General features: G+C 37.0%; 1 protein-coding gene across 3 annotated transcripts in view; it reads right to left on the bottom strand.

Moving 5' to 3' along the window:
• LOC136030788 (protein Wnt-4-like) overlaps nucleotides 1-23,232 on the bottom strand; it is a 176,188-nt gene that overhangs the window by 119,811 nt on the left and 33,145 nt on the right. For 2 of the 3 annotated variants that reach the window (XM_065709837.1, XM_065709841.1), the window contains exon 2: nucleotides 19,332-19,597. In XM_065709837.1, the coding sequence (XP_065565909.1) occupies nucleotides 19,332-19,597 (266 nt within the window). Of the gene's footprint in view, nucleotides 1-19,011; nucleotides 19,037-19,331; nucleotides 19,598-23,232 lie in introns of those variants that run through there. The other variant, XM_065709847.1, reaches the window with a different exon arrangement.

Genomic DNA, 23,232 nt, shown 5'->3' with positions numbered 1-23,232 from the left:
TATATGTCTTGCTTTCTCTTTACCGATTCAATTTTACGCGTGGAGATGTTAAGGATAATTGTCCGGGGTAAATTTTTGCCAGAATCGAATTGTCAGGTGGATATTTCTATGGGGAGGGGTATTTTTTCATGGAAGTGGAGCCAGGTATCCTGGCGTTATTTAAAAAACGACCAGAAATCCAACAGTTCGTGGTAACGAACTGTAGTAAGGAGCGATCCGGCTCAATAGTAACCAAAACTGTAAAAAACGGAATTTTGTTAGCAATAGCAACATCAAAAGAATCGCATTTTAATGCTGATTTTAAATATGTAAGTTTAATCAAGTTTAGTCTTACCCATCAAAAGTTACGATCCTGAGAAAATTTGCCTTATTTTAGAACATAGAGGGAAACACCCCCTAAAATTCATAGAATCTTAACGAAAATCACACCATCAGATTCAGCTTATCAGAGAACCATACTGTAGAAGTCAAGCTCCTATCTACAAAAATATAGAATTTTGTATTTTTTGCCAGAAGGCAGATCACGGATGCGTGTTTATTTGTTTTTTTTGTTTTGTTTTGTTTGTTTTTTTTTCCAGGGGTGATCGTATCGACCCATTGGTCCTAGAATGGTGCAAGTGGGCTCATTCTAACGGAAATAAAAAGTTCTAGTGCCCTTTTTAAGTGACCAAAAAAATTGGAGGGCACCTAGGCCCCCTCCCACGCTAATTATTTCCCCAAAGTCATCGGATCAAAATTCTGAGAGAGCCATTTTATTCAGGATAGTCGAAAAACCACATAACTATGTCTTTGAGGACGACTTACTCCCCCACAGTCCCCGTAGAAGGGGCTACAAGTTACAAACTTTGACCTGTGCTTACATTTAGTAATGGTTATTGGGAAGTGTACAGACGTTTTCAGAGGGATTTTTTTGATTGGGGGAGAGTTGTTAAGAAGAGGGGGATATGTTGGGGGAACTTTCCATGGAGTAATCTGTCATGGGGGAAGAAAATTTCCATGAAGGGAGCGCAGGATTTTCTAGCATTATTTAAAAAAAGACAATAAAAAAATAAATATGAAAAAGTTTTTTTCATCTGAAGGTAAAGAGCAGCATTAAAACGATCAAAAATTACTACGCATATGAGGGGATTCGTCCCCTTCTCAATACCTCACTCTTTACGCTAAAGTATTTTTAGTAATTTCAACTATTTATTCTACGGCCTTTGTGATTCAGGGGTCATTCTTAAGGAATTGGGACAAAACTTAATCTTTGTTGTAAAGAGCGAGGTACTGCTGAGGGGGTAAACCCCCTCATATACGTAATAAAAAAATACGAATACAAAATTTCCTTTCGTAAGCTAATTCGTAAGTTACGTATATCTTTTACTAATAAAAACGTTTGGAAAAAATAAATATTCTAGTTGCCTTTTTAAGTAACCAAAAAACTGGGGAGGGGCGACTAGGCCTTCTCCACCGCTCCTTTTTTCCCAAAACCATTCGATCAAAACTATGAGAAAGCCATTTAGCCAAAAAAATAAATATGCAAATTTCGTTTTAATTATTCATCTGCGGGGAGCCAAAATCAAAACATGCATTAATTCAAAAACGTTCTGAAATTAAATAAAAAAAAACAAGTTTTTAACTGAAAGTAAGGAGCGACATTAAAACTTAAAACGAACAGAAATTACTTCGTATATGAAAGGGGCTGGTCCCTCCTCAACACCCCGCTCTTTCTGCTAAAGTTTTTTACTGTTTTAAAAAGTAGAGTTGAGAGAAAGTGTCAAACTTTAGCGTAAAGAGCAGGACCAGCCCCTTTCATATACGAAGTAATTTCTGTTCGTTTTAAGTTTTAATGTCGCTCCTTACTTTCAGTTAAAAAAAACTTGTTTTTTTATTTAATTAAACACAAAAAACGGGCTTTTTCAACTGAAAGTAAAAAGCAACATTAAAACTTAAAACGAACAGAAATTATTACGTATATGAGGGAGGTTTCCCCCTCCTCAACACCTCACTCTTTACACTAAAGTTTGAATTTTGTCAGAATTATTTAAAAACGACTCCTGAAACACAAGGGTCGTTTAATTAGAACAACAGCTAACATTTTTTTAGTGCCAAAAAACTGTAGAGCGAAGAGCGAAATGTTTAGTAGGGGGCAACCCCTTTCATGCACGTAATAATTTCCGTTCGTTTCAAGTTTTAACGTTGCCTTTTATTTTCAGTTGAAAAAACTTGTTTTTTTCTTTATTTCATGAGGCTTAGAGACTAACGTTTTTCTAAAGGCAATGGGGAAAGTATGTCAATTAAAGTAAAAGTATATAGAAATGAAAAACGTTAGTAATTAAAAAAATACACAAAACAAGAGCCTACTTACAAAAACTAAGATATAAACTCCCAATATTCAGTTCTGTTGAGAAATGACGAAGCGTTGGACGGATATTTTTTTTAGCAATATCGACAGTTTTGAACTTGGTTATCAAACACCAAAATATCTAATGCTTTTAGACTCAGTGTTTATAAAAAGTAACGCATTATCAAATAGTTTGTTCAAAGTAAAACATTAAAACTAAGAATAGGAATATCAGATATAAAATTTCAAGTCTATATTTTCAATTTAATTTCGAATACCAAAAACCAATATATTAGACACCTTTCAAACAATTCGTGGTAATGAACTCTAGTAAGGAGCGACCCGGCTCAATAGTAAACGAAACTCTAAAAAACGGAATTTTGATACTAAAAGATACATCAAAAGAATCATGCTGATTTTAAATATATGAGTTTCATCAAATTTAGGCTTTGTCATCAAAAGTTACGAGCCTGAGAAAATCTGTCTTATTTAGGAAAATAGGGGGAAACACCCCCTAAAAGTCACAAAATCTTAGCGAAAACCATATCATCGCATTTAGCGTATCAGAGAACCCTGTTGCAAAAATTTCAAGCTCCTATCTACAAAAATGTGGATTTTCATTTTTGTTTTGCCGGAAGACAGATCACGGGTGCGTGTTTTTTTTCCAGGGGTCATTGTACGACCAAGTGGTCCTAGAATTTCGCAAGAGGGCTCATTCTAACGGAAACGAAAAGTTCTAGTGCCCTTTTTAAGTGACCCAAAAAATTGGAGGACACCTAGGCCCCCTCTCACGCTCATTTTTTTCCCAAAGTCAACGGATCAAAATTCTGAGATAGCCATTTTGTTCAACATAGTCTAAAACCATAATAACTATGTTTTTGGGAATGACTTACTCCCCCACAGTCCCCAAGGGAGGGGCTGCAAGTTACAAACTTTGACCATTTGTTTACATACAGTAATGGTTATTGGGAAGCGTACAGACGTTTTCAGGGGGATCTTTTTGGTTTGGGGGTTGAGGGGAGGGGGCTATGTGGGAGGATGTTTCCTTGGAGGATTTTCTAGCATTACTGTAAAAAAGGAATGAAAAAATAAACATGAAAAAGTTTTTTCAATTGAAAAAAAGGAGTAGCATTAAAACTTAAAACGAACAGAGATTATTACGCATATGAAGGGTTCTCATCCTCCTAAATACCTCGCTCTTTCTGCTAAAGTATTTTTAGTAATTTCAACTATTTATTCTACGGAGTTTCAGATTCAGGGGTCATTTTTAAAGAATTGGGACAGAACTTAAGGTTTAGTGTAAAAAGCGAGATATTAACGAGGGGAAAAACCCCCTCATATACATAATAAAAACATAAGAATATAGAAGTTTGTTACGTAAGTTAATTCTTAAGTTACGTATATTTTTTACTAATAAAAAAGTTCGTTAAAAATTAAAAGTTCTAGTTGCCTTTTTAAGTAGCCGAAAAATTGGAGGGCAACTAGGCCTCCTTCCCCATCCCTTATTTCTCAAAATCGTCTGATCAAAACTAAGAGAAAGCCATTTAGCCAAAAAAGAATTAATATGCAAATTTCATTTTGATAATTTATGTGGGGAGAGCCAAAATCAAACAAGCATTAATTCAAAAACGTTCAAAAATTAAATAAAAAAACTATTTTTTAACTGAAAGTAAGGAGCGACATTAAAACTTATAACGAACAGAAATTACTCCGTGTATGAAAGGGACTCTTCCCTTCTCAACGCCTCGCACTTAGGCTAAAGCTTTTTACTGTTTAATAAAGAAGAATTGAGAGAAAGACTCTTTTGACTCTTTGTTTGACTCTTTGTTTGACTCTTTCTCTCAACTCTACTTTTTAAAACAGTAAAAAACTATAGCGTAAAGAGCGGGGCGTTGAGGAAGGAACAGCTCCTTTTATATATGGAATAATTTCTGTTCGTTTTAGATTTTAATTATATAAGAAAAACTAGCTTTTTAAACTGAAACTAAGGAGCGACATTAAAACTTAAAGCGAACAGAAATTATTCCGTATATGAAATGGGTTGTCCCCTCCGCAATCCCTCGCTCTTTACGCTAAAGCTTTTAATTGTTTTAAAAGCAAAATTGTGGCAAAGAGTCAAACTTTAGCGTAAAGAGCGAGGGATTGCGGAGGGGACAACCCATTTCATATACGGAGTAATTTCTGTTAAAATAAATATGTAATAAATATGAAAAAAAACTTTTTCATATTTATTTTCTCATTGTTTTCTAAATAATGCTAGAAAATGCTGCGCCCCCTTTATGGAAATCTTCTTCCCTCATGACAAATTCCTCCATGGAAAATTTCCCCCACATAGCCCACTCTCCTCAAACCCCCCCCCCCAACCAAAAAATCCCCCTGAAAACGTCTCTACATTTCCCAATAACCATTAATATTTGCAAACACTGGTCAAAATTTGCAACTTGCAGCCCCTCCCACGGGGACTGTGGGGGAGTAAGTCGTCCCCAAAGACATAGTTATAAGGTTTTTAGACTATGCTGAATAAAATGACTATCTCAAAATTTCCGACTACTCTGGGAACAAATGAGCGTGGGAGGGGGCCTAGGTGCCCTCCGATTCTTTTGGTCACTTAAAAAGGGCACTAGAACTTTTCATTTCCGTTCGAATGAGCCCTCTCGCAAAATTCTAGGACCACTGGGTCGATACGATCACCCCTGGGAAAAAGAAAACAAAAAAACAAAACAAATAAACACGCATCCGTGATTTGTCTTCTGTCAAAAAATACAAAATTCCACATTTTTGTAGATAGGATCTTGGAACTTGTACAATAGGGCTCTCTGAAACGCTGAATCTGATGGTGTGATTTTCATTAAGATTCTATGAATTTTAGGGGCCGTTTTTTAGAGTTTTGGTTACTATTGAGCCGGGTCGCTCCTTACTACAGTTCGTTACCACGAACTGTTCGATATCGCCCCTACTTTCAGTTAAAAAACTTGTTTTTTTTTATTTACTTTCTGAATGTTTTTAAATTAAGGTATGTTTTGATTCTGGCTCTCCGCAAATGAATAATTAAAACGAAATTTGCATATTAATTTATTTTTATGACTAAATGCTTTCTCATAGTTTTGATTGGACGATTTTGAGAAAAAAGAGCGGGGGAGTAAGTATAATTACCCTCCAATTTTTTGGCTATTTAAAAAAGCAACTAGAACTTTTAATTTTTTACAAACGTTTTTTATTAGTAAAAATATACGTAACTTACAAATTAGTTTACGTAACGAACTTCTATGTTCGTCTGTTCTTATTACGTATATGAGGGGTTTCGCCACTTCGTCAATACCTCGCTCTTTACACTAAAGCTTAAATTTTGTCCCAATTCCTTAAGAATGACCCCTGAATCACAAAGGCCGTAGAATAAATAGTTGATATTAATAAAATTACTTCAGCGTAAAGAGCGAGGTATTAGGAGGAGGTGAACCCCTCATATGCGTAATAATTTCTGTTCGATTTAAGTTTTAATGCTGCTTCTTACTTTCAGTTAAAAAAACTTTTTCATATTTATTTTTTCATTCTTTTAAAAAATGCTAAGAAATCCTGCGCCCCCTTCATGGAAATTTTCTTCCCCATGACAAATTCCTCCATGGAAAGATCCCCCCACAACACCCCCTCCACCCAATCATAAGAATCACCCAGAAAGCGTCTGTACACTTCCCAATAACTATTACTAAGTATAAACACTGGTCAAAGTTTGTAACTTGCAGCCCCTCCCATGGGGACTGTGGAGGAGCAAGTCGTCCCCAAAGACATAGTTATTAGGTTTTTCGACTATGCTGAATAAAAAGGCTATCTCAGAATTTTGATCCACTATCTTTGGGAAAAAATGAGCGTTAGAGGGGGCCACGACATTCTAGGACCAATGGGTCAATACGTCCACGCCCGGGAAAAAAAAAACAAACAAACAAATAAACACGCAACCGTGATCTGTCTTGTGGCAGAAAATGCAAAATTCCACATTCTTGTAGATTGATGTTTGAAACTTCTACTGTGGGTTTCTCTGATACGCTAAATCTGATGGTGTGATTTTTGTTAAGATGCAATGACTTTTAAGGGGTGTTTCCCCGTATTTTCTGAAATGAGGCAAATTTTATCAGGCTCGTAACTTTTTATGGGTAAGACTAAACTTAACGAAACTAATGTATTTAAAATCAGGATCAAAATGCAATTCTTTTGATGTAACTATTGTTACAAAAATTCCGTTTTTCAGAGTTTTGGTTACTATTGAGCCGGGTCGCTCCTTACTACAGTTCGTTACCACGAACTGTTTGATTGTTTGTACCCGTTGCGTAAACACTTAATTATGTCAGATTTAAAGAGATCGATTACAATGTGCACCAATTTGCACACATTTCTAGCCCAAAGTGGACAGATTCTTACTTACAAGTCCCTCTCCCGTGATAGACATCAAGTTCACCGGAAACCAACAAATGAGTACACCAGCTAGCAAAAGTTGCAAACCCCTCATCGTTGAAGATGATTGTAGCCCGACAGCTGATTATTACTTACAAGTCCCCTACATGTCTTACCACTGGAACCAAATTGGTTTAACCATCAAATACACCGGAAACAAATAATAGGTACACCAACTAGCAAAAGTGGCAAACCCCTCATTTCCGAAGATGATTATGAGCTAACAGCCGTTTCTCACCCAAAGTGAACCGATTCTTACTTATAAGTCCCTCTCCCGTGATAGGCATCTAGTTCACCGGAAAAAAATTAATGGGTACACCAACTAGCATAGTTGCAAATCCCTCATAGCTGAAGTTGACTGTAGCCTAACAGCAGATTATTACTTACAAGTCTCCTACATGTCTTACCACTGGAACCAAATTGGTTTTACCATCAAATACACTGGAAACAAATAATAGATACACCAACTAGCAAAAGTTGCTAACCCCTCATTGCCGAAGGTGATTATTACCTAACAGCCGATTATTATTAGCTAAGTCTATATGTCTGACATTGATAGCTGTTGCTAATGTGATTATTAGCTAACTATTGCTTACAAGTCCTCTATATGTCTCACAATTTGTATCGGCCCAGATTTCGTTTCAGTGTGTACCTTGCTACTGAAGTTGTCAAGCCCTTGAAACTTTCAAACTGGTAAACCTCATGAAGGAATTTTTGTACCAAAAATGGATGTCATATACTTTGATCAGCTTATCAAGAGCTATTGATCGCCGTCGAAAAAAAATTATATCTGTCTTAGTTCAAAAGTTGATTTTTTTTTTCCTTAGGCCAACTTTCTAACGTCACCACTTAGAAAGAAGTAAAGGATAAACTCCTCTTTAGCAATAAAAGAATTTTTAAAGTATATTCGGCAAATAATATACTTTAAAGTATATAATAAACTATATTATATTTATTCCGAAAGTAGATGGTAGCACTTTCGGACCCGTGGAAAATGCCACATGTTTGCTTCTGTAATTTTTTCTATTTATCACTCAAAGAATATATATTTGCTGTGAGGCCAGGTAACTGCCGCACATATTTAACACTTATAGATTTTAGTCCATCTTCAATTTTAAAGTGGTACTTGCCTACTTGCCTGCTAGAACGGAGCTTTCCACTCGAAAGTAGAAACATGGTTTGATGAAACGAAAGCTTGGCTGCATAACTTCAGCTACTCCTCTCTTACATAGGCTATATAACTCCACTTCACTTCGCACACCATAGGCTCTGGCTTGTGGACAAGCAAAAACCATCCTTTTTGGCCCCAGGCAAGAGTTCTGCGGAGCTTTCCAAAATGTAATGTCATATTCATCAATCCGGCTTGAGGTCCACACTTTCCGTAAAAACCGCACAGGTTAGATCCTTACCAGTTTCAGGAACAAGCTGAGATCGGCGGCATAGGAAAAAAAACGGGACAAAACCAAAGTATTGCTCTTGCAACACAATGAGCCCCGTCTGAAGTTCATACGAAACCCATTACGTAAAAACCTTATATGCCACAAGGGCATAACTTAAGTCCTTGTCCCAGGGCTCTGGGGGTTGTGTCAACCCTGGAGAGACTGTTATATGCTCTTTGGACTATTTTGTTTTAGAATGGATATCTTTCAATTTCAATCAGATGCGTTTCATGAAACAGGAGTAGTTAGCAGGGGGAGGGGGCTAGATGAACTCCATCTAGGGGCGTATTTAGAGCAAAACCTTTGGGTAGGCCCAATGCGATAAGCGCGCCGATGATTAAAATCTTATGGGGCCCAATGTAAAAAACATAACAACAATAAATTTCTATCTCACAAATTCAATCAGTTGCGTTTGGTGAAAAGAAGAATAGCCGAGGGGGGGGGGGGCTAACTGCCCTCCATCACTTTCGAATCTAAAAACGGAACAATAAATTCCAGTTTTCAATCAAATGAGACTCCTCTAAAGTTTATACAACCATCCCTTCCATAAAAACCTTAAATGCCCCGGGGCGTGACTTATAACCGTTGCCCCCAGGCTCTGGTGGTTTGTTTCAACCCGAAAATCTTTTTATATGATCTTTAGACTATTTTGAGTAAAATTACTATCTTAAAAGTTCAATTGGATGCATTTCGGGACATTACGACGTTTGTTTTGAGCGGGGGGAGGGTAGCTACCCTTCAACCACTCTGAATCTTGAATAGGGAACTGGAACTTCTGATTCTGATCCCTCCAAAGCTTATAAAACCACCTTTTCTATATAAAACTTACATGCCCCCAAGGCATAGATTACAACTCTTGCCCTGGGGACTGTGATGAAGTTGTCATCCTCAAAAGACATAACTTTCGGACCTTCCGACTACATTGAACAAGTTGTCTATTTCAAAACTTTTATTGGATTTATTTTGGGAGATGGTGAGCGTGGAAGGAAGGTTAGTTACCCTCCATTCACTTTTGACCAATTAAAAGGTCACTGGCCGTTTATTCCCAATCGAATTTTCGAAGCCCTTTTCGAGGTTTCCATGACAACTCCTTCGATACGAAGTGCCCTGGTCTAAGACAAAAAAAAAAAAAAATAATAATAATAATACATTGTGCCAACATCGTTTTTTTTCAGGCAGCGCTATTACACTGCCTAAGATGTACCCTGAGTTCCCACTGCTGAGGTTCCCTTATTGACTCAAGAGGATAGAATTTCGCTATACTGTTATTTGAACGAATTGTATTGTTGTGATTTTTGCTTAGCTTGAGCGTGCTTCAGTATATATATATATATATATATATATATATATATATATATATATATATATATATATATATATATATATATATATATATATATTATATATATATATATATATATATATATATATATATATATATATATATATATATATATATATATATATATATATATATATATATATATATATATATATATATATATATATATATATATATATATATATATATATATATATATATATATATATATATATATATATACATATATATATATATATATATATATATATATATATATATATATATATATATATATATATATATATATATATATATATACATATATATATATTAGCGTAAAGAGCCAGGATTTGAAAAAATTCAGTCAGCTCATACAGGAAATAATTCCTGTTCGTTTTAAGTTCTTATCTCGCTCTTGGATTTCAGTTGAGAAAACTTATATTTTGTATTTAATTTCGTATGATAGATCACTAGCATTTAAATACCTGAACTGCTTTAGATATGGTAGGTTTTACACGTTTGCTATTAAAAATTGAGTTATCAAAAGAATATCAAATACTCTATCGACAGGTATATATGTTACCGTCCGCGACATACACTATTATAACCGGACGTTGTAGGGTGCCTCGTAACTACCCAGGAGTTCCTGGTTACCTCTTACATTAAAAGGTGCTATAAATTTAATTTAGACAAGTGGACAAAACTGTACTTGACACTTAATTTTTGAAGGGTAACTTAAAATAGTCGTTAAGTTTAAGAAGCTGGCCTTCAGGTTATGCTCATATGCGGTTATAGTAATTCTTTGAATTAATATGTAATAAGCTATTGCACTTAAAAAATTATGGATCTTTGAGGGACAATGAAATAGAATTCCCATTCATAGAATTCACGATAGTTAGAAACATGGGTTATAGTAATTTTAGGATATCTTTAGCCAATACAAATTAATTATAAAAAATATAGTTTAAATTCCCTGTTATTGACGGTGCATTAGTGCTACCTAAGTAAAGAACAAAGTGGGTTTATGTTTATGTACTATTTATTTCATTTCTTCACCAGGCCACTTTGTATGGAAGGAGTTGTTGCAAAAACTTTGAAGAGTACTCGTTCTATCAAAAATTGGAAATTATAGTGCCCTTTTAAGCGTCAACTGTGATTGGAGGGCACCCCCCCACTTTTATTAAACCAATAATTACTGAACTTAAATTATGCGATTTGCTTATTGTTTACGCATAGGATTTATTATAGGAAAAGAAGGGGAATGTCACATCCTGGGTGTTTTTGGAGAGGCTAAGGGCATTAAGGAGAAACTTCAGGGAATGTTGAGGGAGATGTTCAATTATATCAAATGACACCATGTTCATCCATATTATGAAGAAGGTGTATCCGCAATATCATAGGAACGGATCAGCATATTAAGTTGAAACTTTCAAGGCTGTTTTTACTACTACTACGACTACTGCTACCACAACTACTACCACTACTCCTACTACTGCTACTGCTGCTACTATTATCACTGCTACTACTGCTGCTGCTAATGCTAGTGCTATTGGTGCTGTGACTGCGAATGCTACTACTACTTGTTACTAAAACTACTACTCGCGACTACTACTATTACTGTTACTATTTGCGACTACTACCGCTCCTTGTGAGTATTAAATGAAAAAAACAAGTTTTTTTAACTGAAAGTAAGGAGCGACACTAAAACTTAAAACGAAAAGAAATTACTTCGTATATGAAAGAGGCTACTCCCTCATCAGCGCCCAGCTCTTTACGATAAAGTTTGACTCTTTCTCTCAACTCTTCTTATTAAAACAGTAAAAAAAACTTTAGTGTAAAGAGCTGGGCGTTAATGAGGGAATACCCTCTTTAATATGCGAAGTAATTTCTGTTCGTTTTAAGTTTTAATGTCGCTCCTTACTTTCAGTTAAAAAAAACCTGTTTTTTTAAATTTAATTTCTGAACGTTTTTGAATTAATGCATATTTTGACTCTGGCTCTCCGCAGATGAATAATAAACGAAATTTCCATGTTTATTTTATTGGCTAAAAGGCTTTCTCATAGTTTTGATCGAATGATTTTGAGAAAAAAGGAGCGAGGGGGGAGGCCTAGTTGCCCTCCAATTTTTTGGTTACTTAAAAAGGCAACTAGAACTTTTAATTTTTTACGAACGTTTTTATTAATAAAAGATATGCGTAACTTACAAATTAGCTTACGTAACGAACTTCTGTATTCGCATGTTTTTATTATGTATATGAGGGGTTCACCCCCACGTCAGCACCTCGCTCTTTACACTAAAGGTAGCATACAGAGAAAAGACAAAGAATAATAGAAAAGATTCATGGCCAAATCAAATAAGGAAATTTTTGAATAGCTGTGGTGTGTCAGGATTTGGAATCAGGGGGTAGGAATAAGAAGCAAGGCAGGATCCGTGGCAAAAGAGGTAAAGATTGTACTGCAAGAGCAGGAGATCAAGTTATGGCAGACAAGTGGGACAAGTTCTAGGTGTGAACGTGGAGGTCAAGGGGGTTTGGGGAGAGGAATTCTATTTTAAAGTGAAACTTCAGGAGGAGGATATAAGGTGGCTCATTTCAATAAGGGGTAATTTTATGCCTTTCAGTGAAAGAAGGAAGTATTTAGGGAGGTTTAGGTCACAGAGGGACCCTTAGTTTGGCGCTATGTGCGGGAAAATGAGGACTTGGAGCGCTTTATGTGCAATTGTAAGGAGTTAAAGGATTTGAGGGTAAAAACTTTTGAGATTGGGGTAAATGTGAAAGATTGTATGGTCGTAATTTTAAACAGTGAGTGTAAAGTCGATATTAAGAATGTGGGGAGGTACGCGCGTGTAGCAATGCAGCACAGAGAGAGATTTTTGGAGGGCGGACGATAGGCGGGACAAGAGAAGAATGTTGAAATATAGTGTGCTCAAAGCATTTCTTTTTTCTTTTTTGTAACCATGATCCATATAACTTGAAAACATTTAGAATGTATTGATCATGTGTGTGACATTTTGCGTAATTACATGAGTTTTATGGTATTATGTTCCTTTTTGTTTTTGTTTTCTTTTTGCAATTATTATGCTTTTTCATAATTATTATTATATACCTTGTTATGTGAGTGGTGTTATTTTGTGCTATTTGTTGCTTTTTGCCATGACCCCTAAGTGGCTTTTGTTACAATATCTATCTATCTGTCAATCTATCTATCCTAAGCCCTATGATAGACAAATAAAATTGTTAACTTTAATTCTTAAGATGTCCTTCCTCCCCCCCAACAAATTCACTCCAATTATTCCAGTCATTGCAAATAGTTGCTTACAAAACGTGGCACACGACACAATAATGCACGTTGAAAAGCCTTTTTCGACCCAACAAAAAATTTTCTAGCAATTTTAAGGGTTAGTTGAACAAAGCTTAGAAAGCATTCCAAACTATCAGAAAGCAGCTTTCACTCTTTATAGCTTCCTTGCACTACACAGAGACCTTTTTATATGTAGCAAAGGTCTACATGTAGACCTTTGCATAGAAACTTTGTTGAACAAAGCTTAGAAAGTATTCCAAACTATCAGAAATCAGGTTTCACTCTTTATAGCTTCCTTGCACTACATAGAGACCCAAAGCGCCTTCAACAACCTTTGACTATGGTAGACTAAATTACTCCGATTGTACTCGTATCCACCCGGCTCTAATAAATCATACCCTCAAAATCCTTTCCTATTCAATTTCTCATTCTTATGAATTGCATTAGAAACATGATCAAAACCCCGGTCCAAGCATTAAGTCAAAAAAACTATCTCTTGATTCAGCTCAATATACCGCTAAACATTGCCCGTAATTTCATCTCAATTTCCTCGATATTTTGGGACGCACCCATGATCAGACATTCCCTTTTTCCCAATAATCAATCCCGCATGTTAAAATTGGACAAAATTGAATAATTTAAATTTCTTGCCCCAGGGGCCATGGGGGCACGATATCGGCAGGTGTACAACTATTAGACCTATTTTTGAATAATTCGATTTTAAATATTTCTATCAATGAAAAGGGAAGAACCGAAAAGGGCAAGAGGAGGGGGGCTGGCTACTCTTCGTTCCTTTTTCAACTTCCCTCTCAACATGATTTTGAAGTTCCAACTTAATACCTTTAGCTATGTGTTAAATATTGCTGTTTTACCCTCTTGACACTGACAGCCCTCCTGTACATAGTGTGGTACGTGTGACATCCCCTCAACAATAGGGTTTTACCTTAATACCCTTAGCCTTTTTGGAGACTCAGGATAAACTTGCCTATTTACATATAAACAAAGGACAACTTATACAACATATATCACATGCTCATGGGGCTGTAGGGAGTTCTGTCACTCCCCACCACATAGCTATTTGACTTCCTGGCTACTTTGAACAAGAGAACTATTCCAAAATTTCTATCAGATGTCTTTGGAGACATTACAGTTAAAAAGGGTATAGAAGAGGGCTGATTGCCCTCCCAGAATTTTTTAACGTCCCCTTCAACGTGCCCTGAAAGTTTAAACTCAATACATTTAGCCGTTTTCGAGACGTTGCCAATATACCTTTTGAAAACCTGAACGCACATAGAAGGCTATCTTTTGATTTACAAGCATACCCCTCAACATTCCCCAAAGTTTCCCTTTAATACACAAAACCTTCTTGAAAACAATCAGAATCAAACATTCCCCCTTTTCCTAAAAACAAACAATGCAATCGAAAAAGGGTAAACTGTCTAATTTGCGATCCATGGCCTGGGGGTTTTGGGGGACATTGCATTTCGAGAGGTATAGATACTAGATAATTTGTCTATTTTGAACAAAATCGCTTTTTCAAAATTCTGATCAGTGTTATCTAAAAGGGGCAAGGGGGCTTGTACTCTTCCAATCACTTTTCAACATCCCATCAACATACCCTCTAAGTTTCAACTTAATACCCTTAGCCGTTCCTTAGACATTACTGATACGCCCTATCGACAACTAGCATGTGCATAGTATGTTTTGATTGTGTTCGGCATTCCTCTGCAAAGCTGTGGAGGGTCATCTCATTCCCATAGGCATAATTTTTTTCATTTTTGACCATTTTGAACAAGATGGCAATTTCAAACTTTTATCAAATGCTTTTGGAGATAGGGTAGCTAAAGAGGGTATGTGAGGGGACTGGAATCTCTCCAATCACTTTAAAATACCTCCTCAACATGCCCTGAAAGTTTCAACTTAATACCTTCAGCCGTTCTCAAGATATTTGATCAACCCGCTTTTTGATAAACCTGATTGCACATATAGTACCTTGTAGTTTGGTTGAAGATACCCCTCAATATTCTCCATAGTTTCACCTTAATACCCTTGGTTTTTTGGACTTACCCAGAATCCTTTTTTCTTTTCCTAACGACGAATCCTGCATGTAAACAAAGCACACAAGTTATAATCCTTGCCCCAGGGATGTGGGGGATATGACATCCCTGGAGGCATAGCTAATACACCTTTTGACTAGTTTAAACAAAATGATAGTTACAATCAAATAAAGGAAAGGGGGTACATAAAAAGAGCAAGGAAGGGGGGGGCAGGTTACCCTCCAGTCTGTATTCAACATCATGTCAAAGTGACTTGATATTTTCCACCTAATACCCTCACTTATTCAGGTACCAGGACACTTCACATAGAAAGAGTAGTTGTCGGAGAAACTTCAAAAGGAGCTCATTCGATTGGAAATTGAAACTTCTAGTTCCCTTTAAATAGTCAACGGCGATTGGAGGCTAATCAGTCTCCCAAGCCATCGTTTCCCCACACACATTCAATCAAAATTTTTTGATAGCTATTTTACTCAGCAAAGCTGAAAGGTCCAGTGAATTAGCTTCGGGGGATGAACCACCACACCCCCCAACAGTCCTCAGGACAAGGGTTGCAAGCTACGACCAAGGGGTATATGAAGTTTTTATGGAAGGGGTGGATAGGGAAATAGCCATTGCTGAATAGGGAAACAGACTTCCTAACCCGCCTCGCTATCCCTCAATAAAAAAAACCTCCTACGGCCATCAAATATACCTATAAGAAAGAGATTGCGATTTCTATTCTGCTCCCTATGTTGGATAACATATAATGCAGAAAAAACCATTGCAATACACAAGCAGGTAATACGCCACAAAACCTCTAATAATCAATGATGATAAAAGAGAACCAGACCTAAATAACCGGTTTTGCTTGCTTCAAATACTTTAAGAAACATTTGCCGGTGGCACAGAAGGAGAAGCGTAAGGAGCTAGCCAGAACCGACTGTATCCGTAGTATCTTGTAATTTAATATGTTTATCTGACAAACCGTATGTACATAACATATACGGATATAATTCAACACTCTGCTCAACTTTTTCTGAAAGGCTCACCTTAATACTTCGTCCTTTCGGAAAGTAAATAGCTTTTTGGAAAATAAACGATGGGTGAATTGCCTAAGTTACAGCCCTTTCTTTAAGGGCTCTGGGGAGGTTTACATCCTCAAAGACATAATTACTGGACCTTACTGAACAGAATAGCTCTCTTAGAATTTTTGTTGGATGTGTTTTGGGAAATGATGGTTGGGGGCTGGTTGCCTTCAAGTTACTTTTGATTCCCAAAAAAGCTCCAAAACTTTCTATTTTTAATCAAATGAGCCCATCCAAAGTACATGACTACCTGTTCCTGAAAAACCGTACAGGTCTGGGGCAAAACTTAGAACCCTTCCCTCTTGGCTCTAGGGGGTTGTGTCCACCATAGAGGCATTTAATATATTCTTTGGCATGTTCTGAACAAAATGGCTATCTCACAATTTCGATCAGGCGCGTTTGGGGAAAAGGAGGTGTTGGGAGGGACTGGTTGTCCTTCTATCAGTTTTCGACTCCGAAAAGGCAGGAAGAACTTTAAATTCCATCAAATGAACCTCCTCTAAGATTTATTCCACCACCCCTCTCATAAAAACGCAACTAGGGTATTACTTACAACCACTGCCCCAGACTCTGGGGGGTTGTGTCGACCTGAAGGCCTTGTTATATGATCTTTGGACCATTTTTTTTAATAAAATAGCTATCTCAAAACTTCTATCGGATGTATTTGGGGGGAAAGGTCGTGGGGGGATGGCTAGTTGCCCTTCTATCACTTCGATTCTTAAAACGGGCCCTAGAACTTCTGATTTACAATCAAATGAGCCCCCCCACAAATGTATACGACCATCCCTTCCACAGAAACTGTATATACCCCCAGACCAGTTTACAACCACGGACCCCAGGCTCTGGGGGGTTGTGTCAACCCCGAAGGCCTTGTTATATGATTTTTAGACTGTTTTTGAATAAAAAAAAGCATCTCAAAATCTGTATCGCATACATTTGGGGAAAAGAGGACGTGGGGGCTAGTTGCCCTCCTATCAGTTTGACTCCAATAAAAGGGAAAAAAGACTTTTAATTTCCATCAAATGAGCCTCCTCTTAATTTCCATCAAATGAGCCTCCTCTAAAGTTGATTCTACCACCCCTTTCATAAAAATGCCCTTGGAGCATAGCTTAAAATACTTGCCCAGACTCTGGTGGGCTGTGTCTCCCTGAAGGCCTTTTTATATGGTCTTCTGACAATTTTTTGAATAGTATCAAAATTCCTATCGGATACATTTGGGGCAAAGAGGACGTGGAGGGGGGCTAATTGCCTTCCGATCACTTCGATCCTTAAAACGGACACTAGAACTTATGGTTTCCAATCAAATTAGCTTCCCAGAATTTATACAGCAATCCCTTTCATAAAAACCTTAAATGCCCCTTGGGTAAAACAAAATACATTTTAAATGTTTTCACCTTTTTAAATTTTATAATTAAAAAAATATTAAAACTCTAAGGAATAAATATCAGTATAACTATATCAAAATATCGATATAGTATACCCTGTATTTTTCTTAGAAAACATATTTAGAATTGTTACCTTATATGTAAACAATTTACAACTTACATAAATTAAAGCCCTTGCACCAGTGGTGGAGAGTTAACTCTGGAGGCACAGTTATTTGACATTTGGACTATTTTCAACAAAATGGTTATCTCAAAATTTAATCGGATTTATTTTAGGAAAAAGGGCGTAGGGGGTAGTTGCCCTCCGGTCACTTTTGGCTCCTAAAAATAGAACTATAACTTTCGATTTCTAACCGAATGAGCCTCTTCCAAAGTTTGTTCGACCGCCTCTTCCATTAAACCTTAAATGTCAAATGGGCTAGCTTGTATAAATTGCAGTCCTTTCCCCAGGGGCTAAGAGGAGTCTTTTCAACCATGGAGGCATAATTTTTTAGCCTTTGGACTATTTTGAACAAAGTGGCTATCTCAAAATTTTGAATAGACGTATCTGGGGGGGGGAAGGAGTGGGAGGGGCCTAGTTGCCCTCTATTGACTCGTGACTCTGAAAAGGGCACTAGAACTGTCTATTTCTAATCAAATGAGGCCCCTAACTGGCAACTGAGGTATCTACATAGCTTGCAGCCCGTGAACCGGGGGCTTAGAGGGTCATCAACCCCGATCGTATAATTATATTGCCTGTAGACCGTTTTAAACAAAATGGCTATTAAAAATTTGGTCGGATCCACTTGGGAAAAAATGATGAAGGGTGGGGGGGCTGGCTGCTCCCCGATCACTTTTTACCCTTCTAAACTGAGCTAGAACTTTCGATTTCCAATCAAATGAGCCTCCTCAAAAATAAGACAACCTCTTTCATAAACACCATATGTTTTAATAGTAGGCCACTTGCATAACTTACAGCCTTTACCCCCGGGCTGTGGTGGTTTTTGTCGGCCACAGAGGCATAGTTATTTGACTTTTTGACTTTTTTGGAAAAAATAACTATCTTAAATTTTGACTGTCATGTATTTGGGGAAAAGAGGGCACGGTGACTAGTTGCCCTCCGATCACTTTCGACTCTGAAAAAAGGCACTAGAACTTACATCTCCAATCCAATGAGCCTCCACCGAAGTTTATGGGACCACCCTTTCCATATGATGTGTCTCTGGAAAAATGAATAAATAATGTAACTTTGAAGCCTTGTGGCTCTTTACCAGTGCCGTATCAAGTATTTTTTTTTTCGGGGGGAGGAATATTGAAAACGCCTCAAAAATGTATTTATATTCATATTAATTACGTTTTTCACGGGTCGGACAAACATTTCAAGGAGGGGTTCAAACCCCTTGGCCTCCCCTGATACGGTCTTGCTCTTTACTATGGGCAACACTATAGCGTTGTCTCCTTGCAATTACGGCATTTTGTAAGGGACTATTTTCCTTTCTTCTTCTTTTTTTTGAGTGAATTCAAACCCGTTCCATTGTCTAGCCCTTTATTGCACATTTTAGTAGCAGCATTAAGCTTGAAGTATTTCGAGACATAAAGAAATTAGTGCTCTTTGTTAGAATTTTCTACTTATAGCCAAAATCAGTTAATTAGCAGTAAAAAGGGTTTAGCCAAAAGGGTTGTATTCTATACCTGTTTTCTTCTTTGATTTTGTCATTTTGTTAAAAGACATAAATTTTAATGTTGTAGATCTTCCATTGTGGAATACTTCCATTGCCTTGCTTTAAATTAAAATTTATTTTCATTAATTGGTAATATTGCACACCCATGTATGCTAGACGCAGAACCGAGATGATTAGAAATTTTCCGTCTTATTATTTCATATCTGACAACTTTATCGTGGCATGTCGTCAATTCACTTTTGTTTATTTTTAAGGCTCCAATTTTCTGTTTTCAGCCAAAATCAGTTAATTGCTAACAAAAAAATTGGCCAAAAGGGATGTAACCTTTACCTGTTTTCTTCTTTGATTTTTTCATTTTGATAAAAGATACAAATTTTTGATGTTGTAAATCCTCTAGTGACGAGCAATTCCATCGCCTTGCTTTAAACTGAAATTTGCATTCATCAATTGCTAATACTGCCCCACTGCGTACGCTAGACATAAAACCGGGATGATTTCTACAAATTTTCTTCTGCTTGCCCACCAATGCACGAGAAAGTTCATCACATGTAGGTGAGGCGCCGATTGACGCGAGGGCACTTGCTTTTGACAGCGCTCTGGAAAAGAGAAGAAAAGTTAGAACTAATTAGCGTCAAGCCGACTAATCACTCTGTTTAGACCCAGGAGAAGGCAGGTGTGGATTTAGAAACATTAAACAAAATTTCAAAAGTTCCTCGCTGAAATACAATTGTCATTTGTCAACAGGGATGAGCTATATACTGCGAAGGAATTGGAAATAATCTTCTGCTTTGGAATAAAGCATGACTGAAATAATGTTTGAATGACTTCATTTTCTAATATGTGTTAGGAACAGTTCCTTATGCAAAAAAAAAATGAACTACTCATAACAATCTGTTAAGCCCTTTTTTCTAAGGATATCTGATGTTTCAGTTCAAAAAAAAAGAAAAAATAATTATTTAGTATTAGTAATAATTGAGAATCCACTCTGTTCTCGATAAACTATACTGGTAGAATATTTTCATATGATTAAAAGAACATACAGATTGTCCTAGAAAAATATAGCGTAATGTAAAGGGTTTTTAGCATAGAGTTGGTGTTTTAGTTAATTATATAAGCTAAACTTCTTTTATGGTCGACAGATATTGAACAGAATAAGGTTTGTCCTTTTAGACATGGACTCGGTTTGGTATGTCACTGTAAAACTTTTTTTGCAGCCTATATAGTTAGTTATAAAAATAAAAATATTCATCATTTTAGATAATTGCACCAGTTAGGTGTATTTTTATCGTATACTAACATTAAAAAAAAATCAAGATTTGCTTTTTTATTCTTGGATTTAGGAGGAGCTTTGTTAATCATAAGCAGCGCAATAGTGCTGCCTAACTAAAGTGTAATGTGGGCACAATGTATCTTTTGTTTCTTAGACTAGGGCACTTCGTATAGATGGAGTTGTCATAGAACTTCACAAAGGGCTCGATAGACTGGAAATTGAAGGGGCTAGTGGCCTTTTTGATAGTCGAAAGTGGTTGAATAGCAACCAGCCCCCCTCCCACGACCTTCATTTCCCCAAGCACATTCAGTCAAAATTCTGAGATACCTCTTTTTTCAGCGCAGTTGAAAGGTCCCAAAATTTTGTATTGAGGATGGAACCCCTCCCTCCCTCCAGAGCCCTCAGGGCAAGGGTTGTAAGTTATGTCCGGGGGGTTTATAAGGTTTTTATAGAAAGAGTGGTCGTAAAAGCTCCGAAGAGGGCTTATTTGATTGATAAGGTAGGGTGTGCGAAAGCACAGTATGGCTGGTCCCAACCCCCCATTGCACTTCCTGGCTGAAGGGCCAAGAAACGGAGAACAGCACCGCCGGTACGGACTGTAAAGTCTAATGCCGTATCCTTTACCTTTTTTTTTATTTGATTGATAATTAGGAGTTCTTGTGCCCTTTTTAACAGTCAAAGTAATCGGAGGGCAGCTACCCCCCCCCTATACCTATGAGCACATCTCAAGACATCCACTAAAAAATTTTAGATAAATATTTTGTTCATCGTAGTTGAAAAACCCAGCAATTGTGTATTTGAAGATAACCCCCCGTAGCCCTCAGGGCAGGGATTGTAAGTCATGCCCCAGGGTAATATAATGTTTAAGTGGAAAGGGTTGTGGCATAAACTTTGGAGGGAGCTCATTGAATTGGGAATCATAAATTCTAGTATCTGTTTTAAGAGTTAAAATGATGAGAGGGCAACTAGTCCCCCCCTTACGGTCTATTTCTCCCCAAAAGTATCCGTTGGAAATTTTGAGATAGCAATTTGTTTCAAAGCACTCCAAAGATCACGTAGCAAGGTCTTTGGGTTTGACACAGCCTTCCAGGGTCTAGGGGCCAGAGTCGTAAGTTGTACCTCGCGGATATATACATTTTTCATGGAAGGGGTTGTTGCGTGAATTTTAGAGGAATCTCATTTGTTAGGAAATTTATAGTTCTAGTTTCTTTATAAGAGTAAAAACTGATGGAGGGCATCTAGCACCCCTCCCTGACAACCTGTTTTCCCCAAACACATCCCATCAGAAATGTGCTATAGTTATTTTATTCTCATTCGTCCCAATAGCTTATAACAATGGCTTCATGGTTGACACAACCCTCCAGAGCCAAGGGGAAAGATTTGTAAGCTATACCCTGGGAATTTAAGGCTCTTAAGGAACGGATGGTTACTATCGCTAGTACTATTAACGCTATTACTAACAATATCAATACTACTACTCTGAGTACTACTACAACTGTGCCTAAGGGTTTGTGCCTAAGGAAATTTTTGAGGAATTTTGAGGGGGAAAGGTGAACTGAATCGCAACACGTAGTCTGTATGCAGGTTGTCAAAAGGATGTAACAGCATTATGTTTGGAATAGTTTGTTGCGTGAAGTAGAAACTAACAGGGCTTGTTGTGAGGGATGTTGAACTAACCAAAATAAAATATTTGCATCTTAATGCTACTGCTTCTACTCATGCTACTACTACTGTTATTATTATCTCTCCTTCTATTACTACTAATGCAACTAAAGCTTAGGCTACTACTATTGATTCTACTGCCAAGACTACTGCTAATATAAATAAGAGTATTGAGGCGAAAATTTTGAGATATATGGAAATTGTATGGAACTAAATCGAAACACACTATGCCCAGACAGGTAAGCAAGCGAACGTATCAGATATTCTTCAGGAACAGTTGATGGTATTAAGCTGAAACTTTCGTGTGTTGAAGAGGACGTTAAAGAAACTAAAGGTGTTATGCACCTACTGCTACTAATGTTGCTACAACTATTGCTACTACACAAGCTAAGGGTATAAATGTGAAGCTTTTAAGAAATATTCATGCGGAACTAAATCAAAACAAGCTATGAGCATGTGAACAATAAAAAAGATGACAAAGCAATTTCTCAACAATAACCTACATTATTAAGTTAGACCATTAAGGGTAAGTTGTGAGGGATTTTGAATTAGCTAGAAGGCGCTGTGAGTATACTTTGAATACTACCACTACTGTTAGCGCAACTAATGACGCTAAGAGTATTAAGGTGAAACTTTTAGGGAAGGCTTAGGGGCAGTTTCAATTAAATGAAAAAACTGCATGCTTGCAAGTTTTCAAAAGGACATATAAGCAATATCATGGGCAGCACCACTCTACAATCACTAGGAATATCATTGGAACTTGTAAAGGAGCTATCTCGATTCAAAATTAAGAGTACTAGTGGCCTCTTTAGAGTAAATAGAAATTAGAGGGCAAGCAGCTCTTCTTTCAAGCCCATCCATTTTCCAAACAAATTTAGTCAAAATCTTTAGACAGAATCTTGTTCAGCGTAGTGGAAAGATCCAGCACCTATGTTTTTGTGGATATTGGGATGGTCAAACCCCCTCCTTCTCCACAATTATCCAATTGGCCCATTATGTTTTAAAAATGAATGTTACTTTAAAAGTAAATCGAAACACATTGGGTTTAGTGTTGCCCATAAGTTCCCCCAGCAATATATCGAGAACAACTGTGGGGTATTAACTGAAATTTTTGGGACTACTGCTATTGCTACTTTTGCTCTTACAGTTTAAATAAATATAAAGAGTGTAAGTGTATCCAGGTTGTCAAAGAGTCATGCCCAGGTTGTCAAAGAGCACAGATAGAATCTTTTGGGAATGTTACTAAGTGCTATTTTCCAGGTCAACTGGAGGAGGTATAAAATAAAATCAAAAATACTA

The sequence above is a fragment of the Artemia franciscana genome, chromosome 1 (assembly GCF_032884065.1).
Source record: "Artemia franciscana chromosome 1, ASM3288406v1, whole genome shotgun sequence".
Classification (NCBI taxonomy): domain Eukaryota; kingdom Metazoa; phylum Arthropoda; class Branchiopoda; order Anostraca; family Artemiidae; genus Artemia; species Artemia franciscana.
This window is presented reverse-complemented; position numbering and strand designations above follow the sequence as displayed.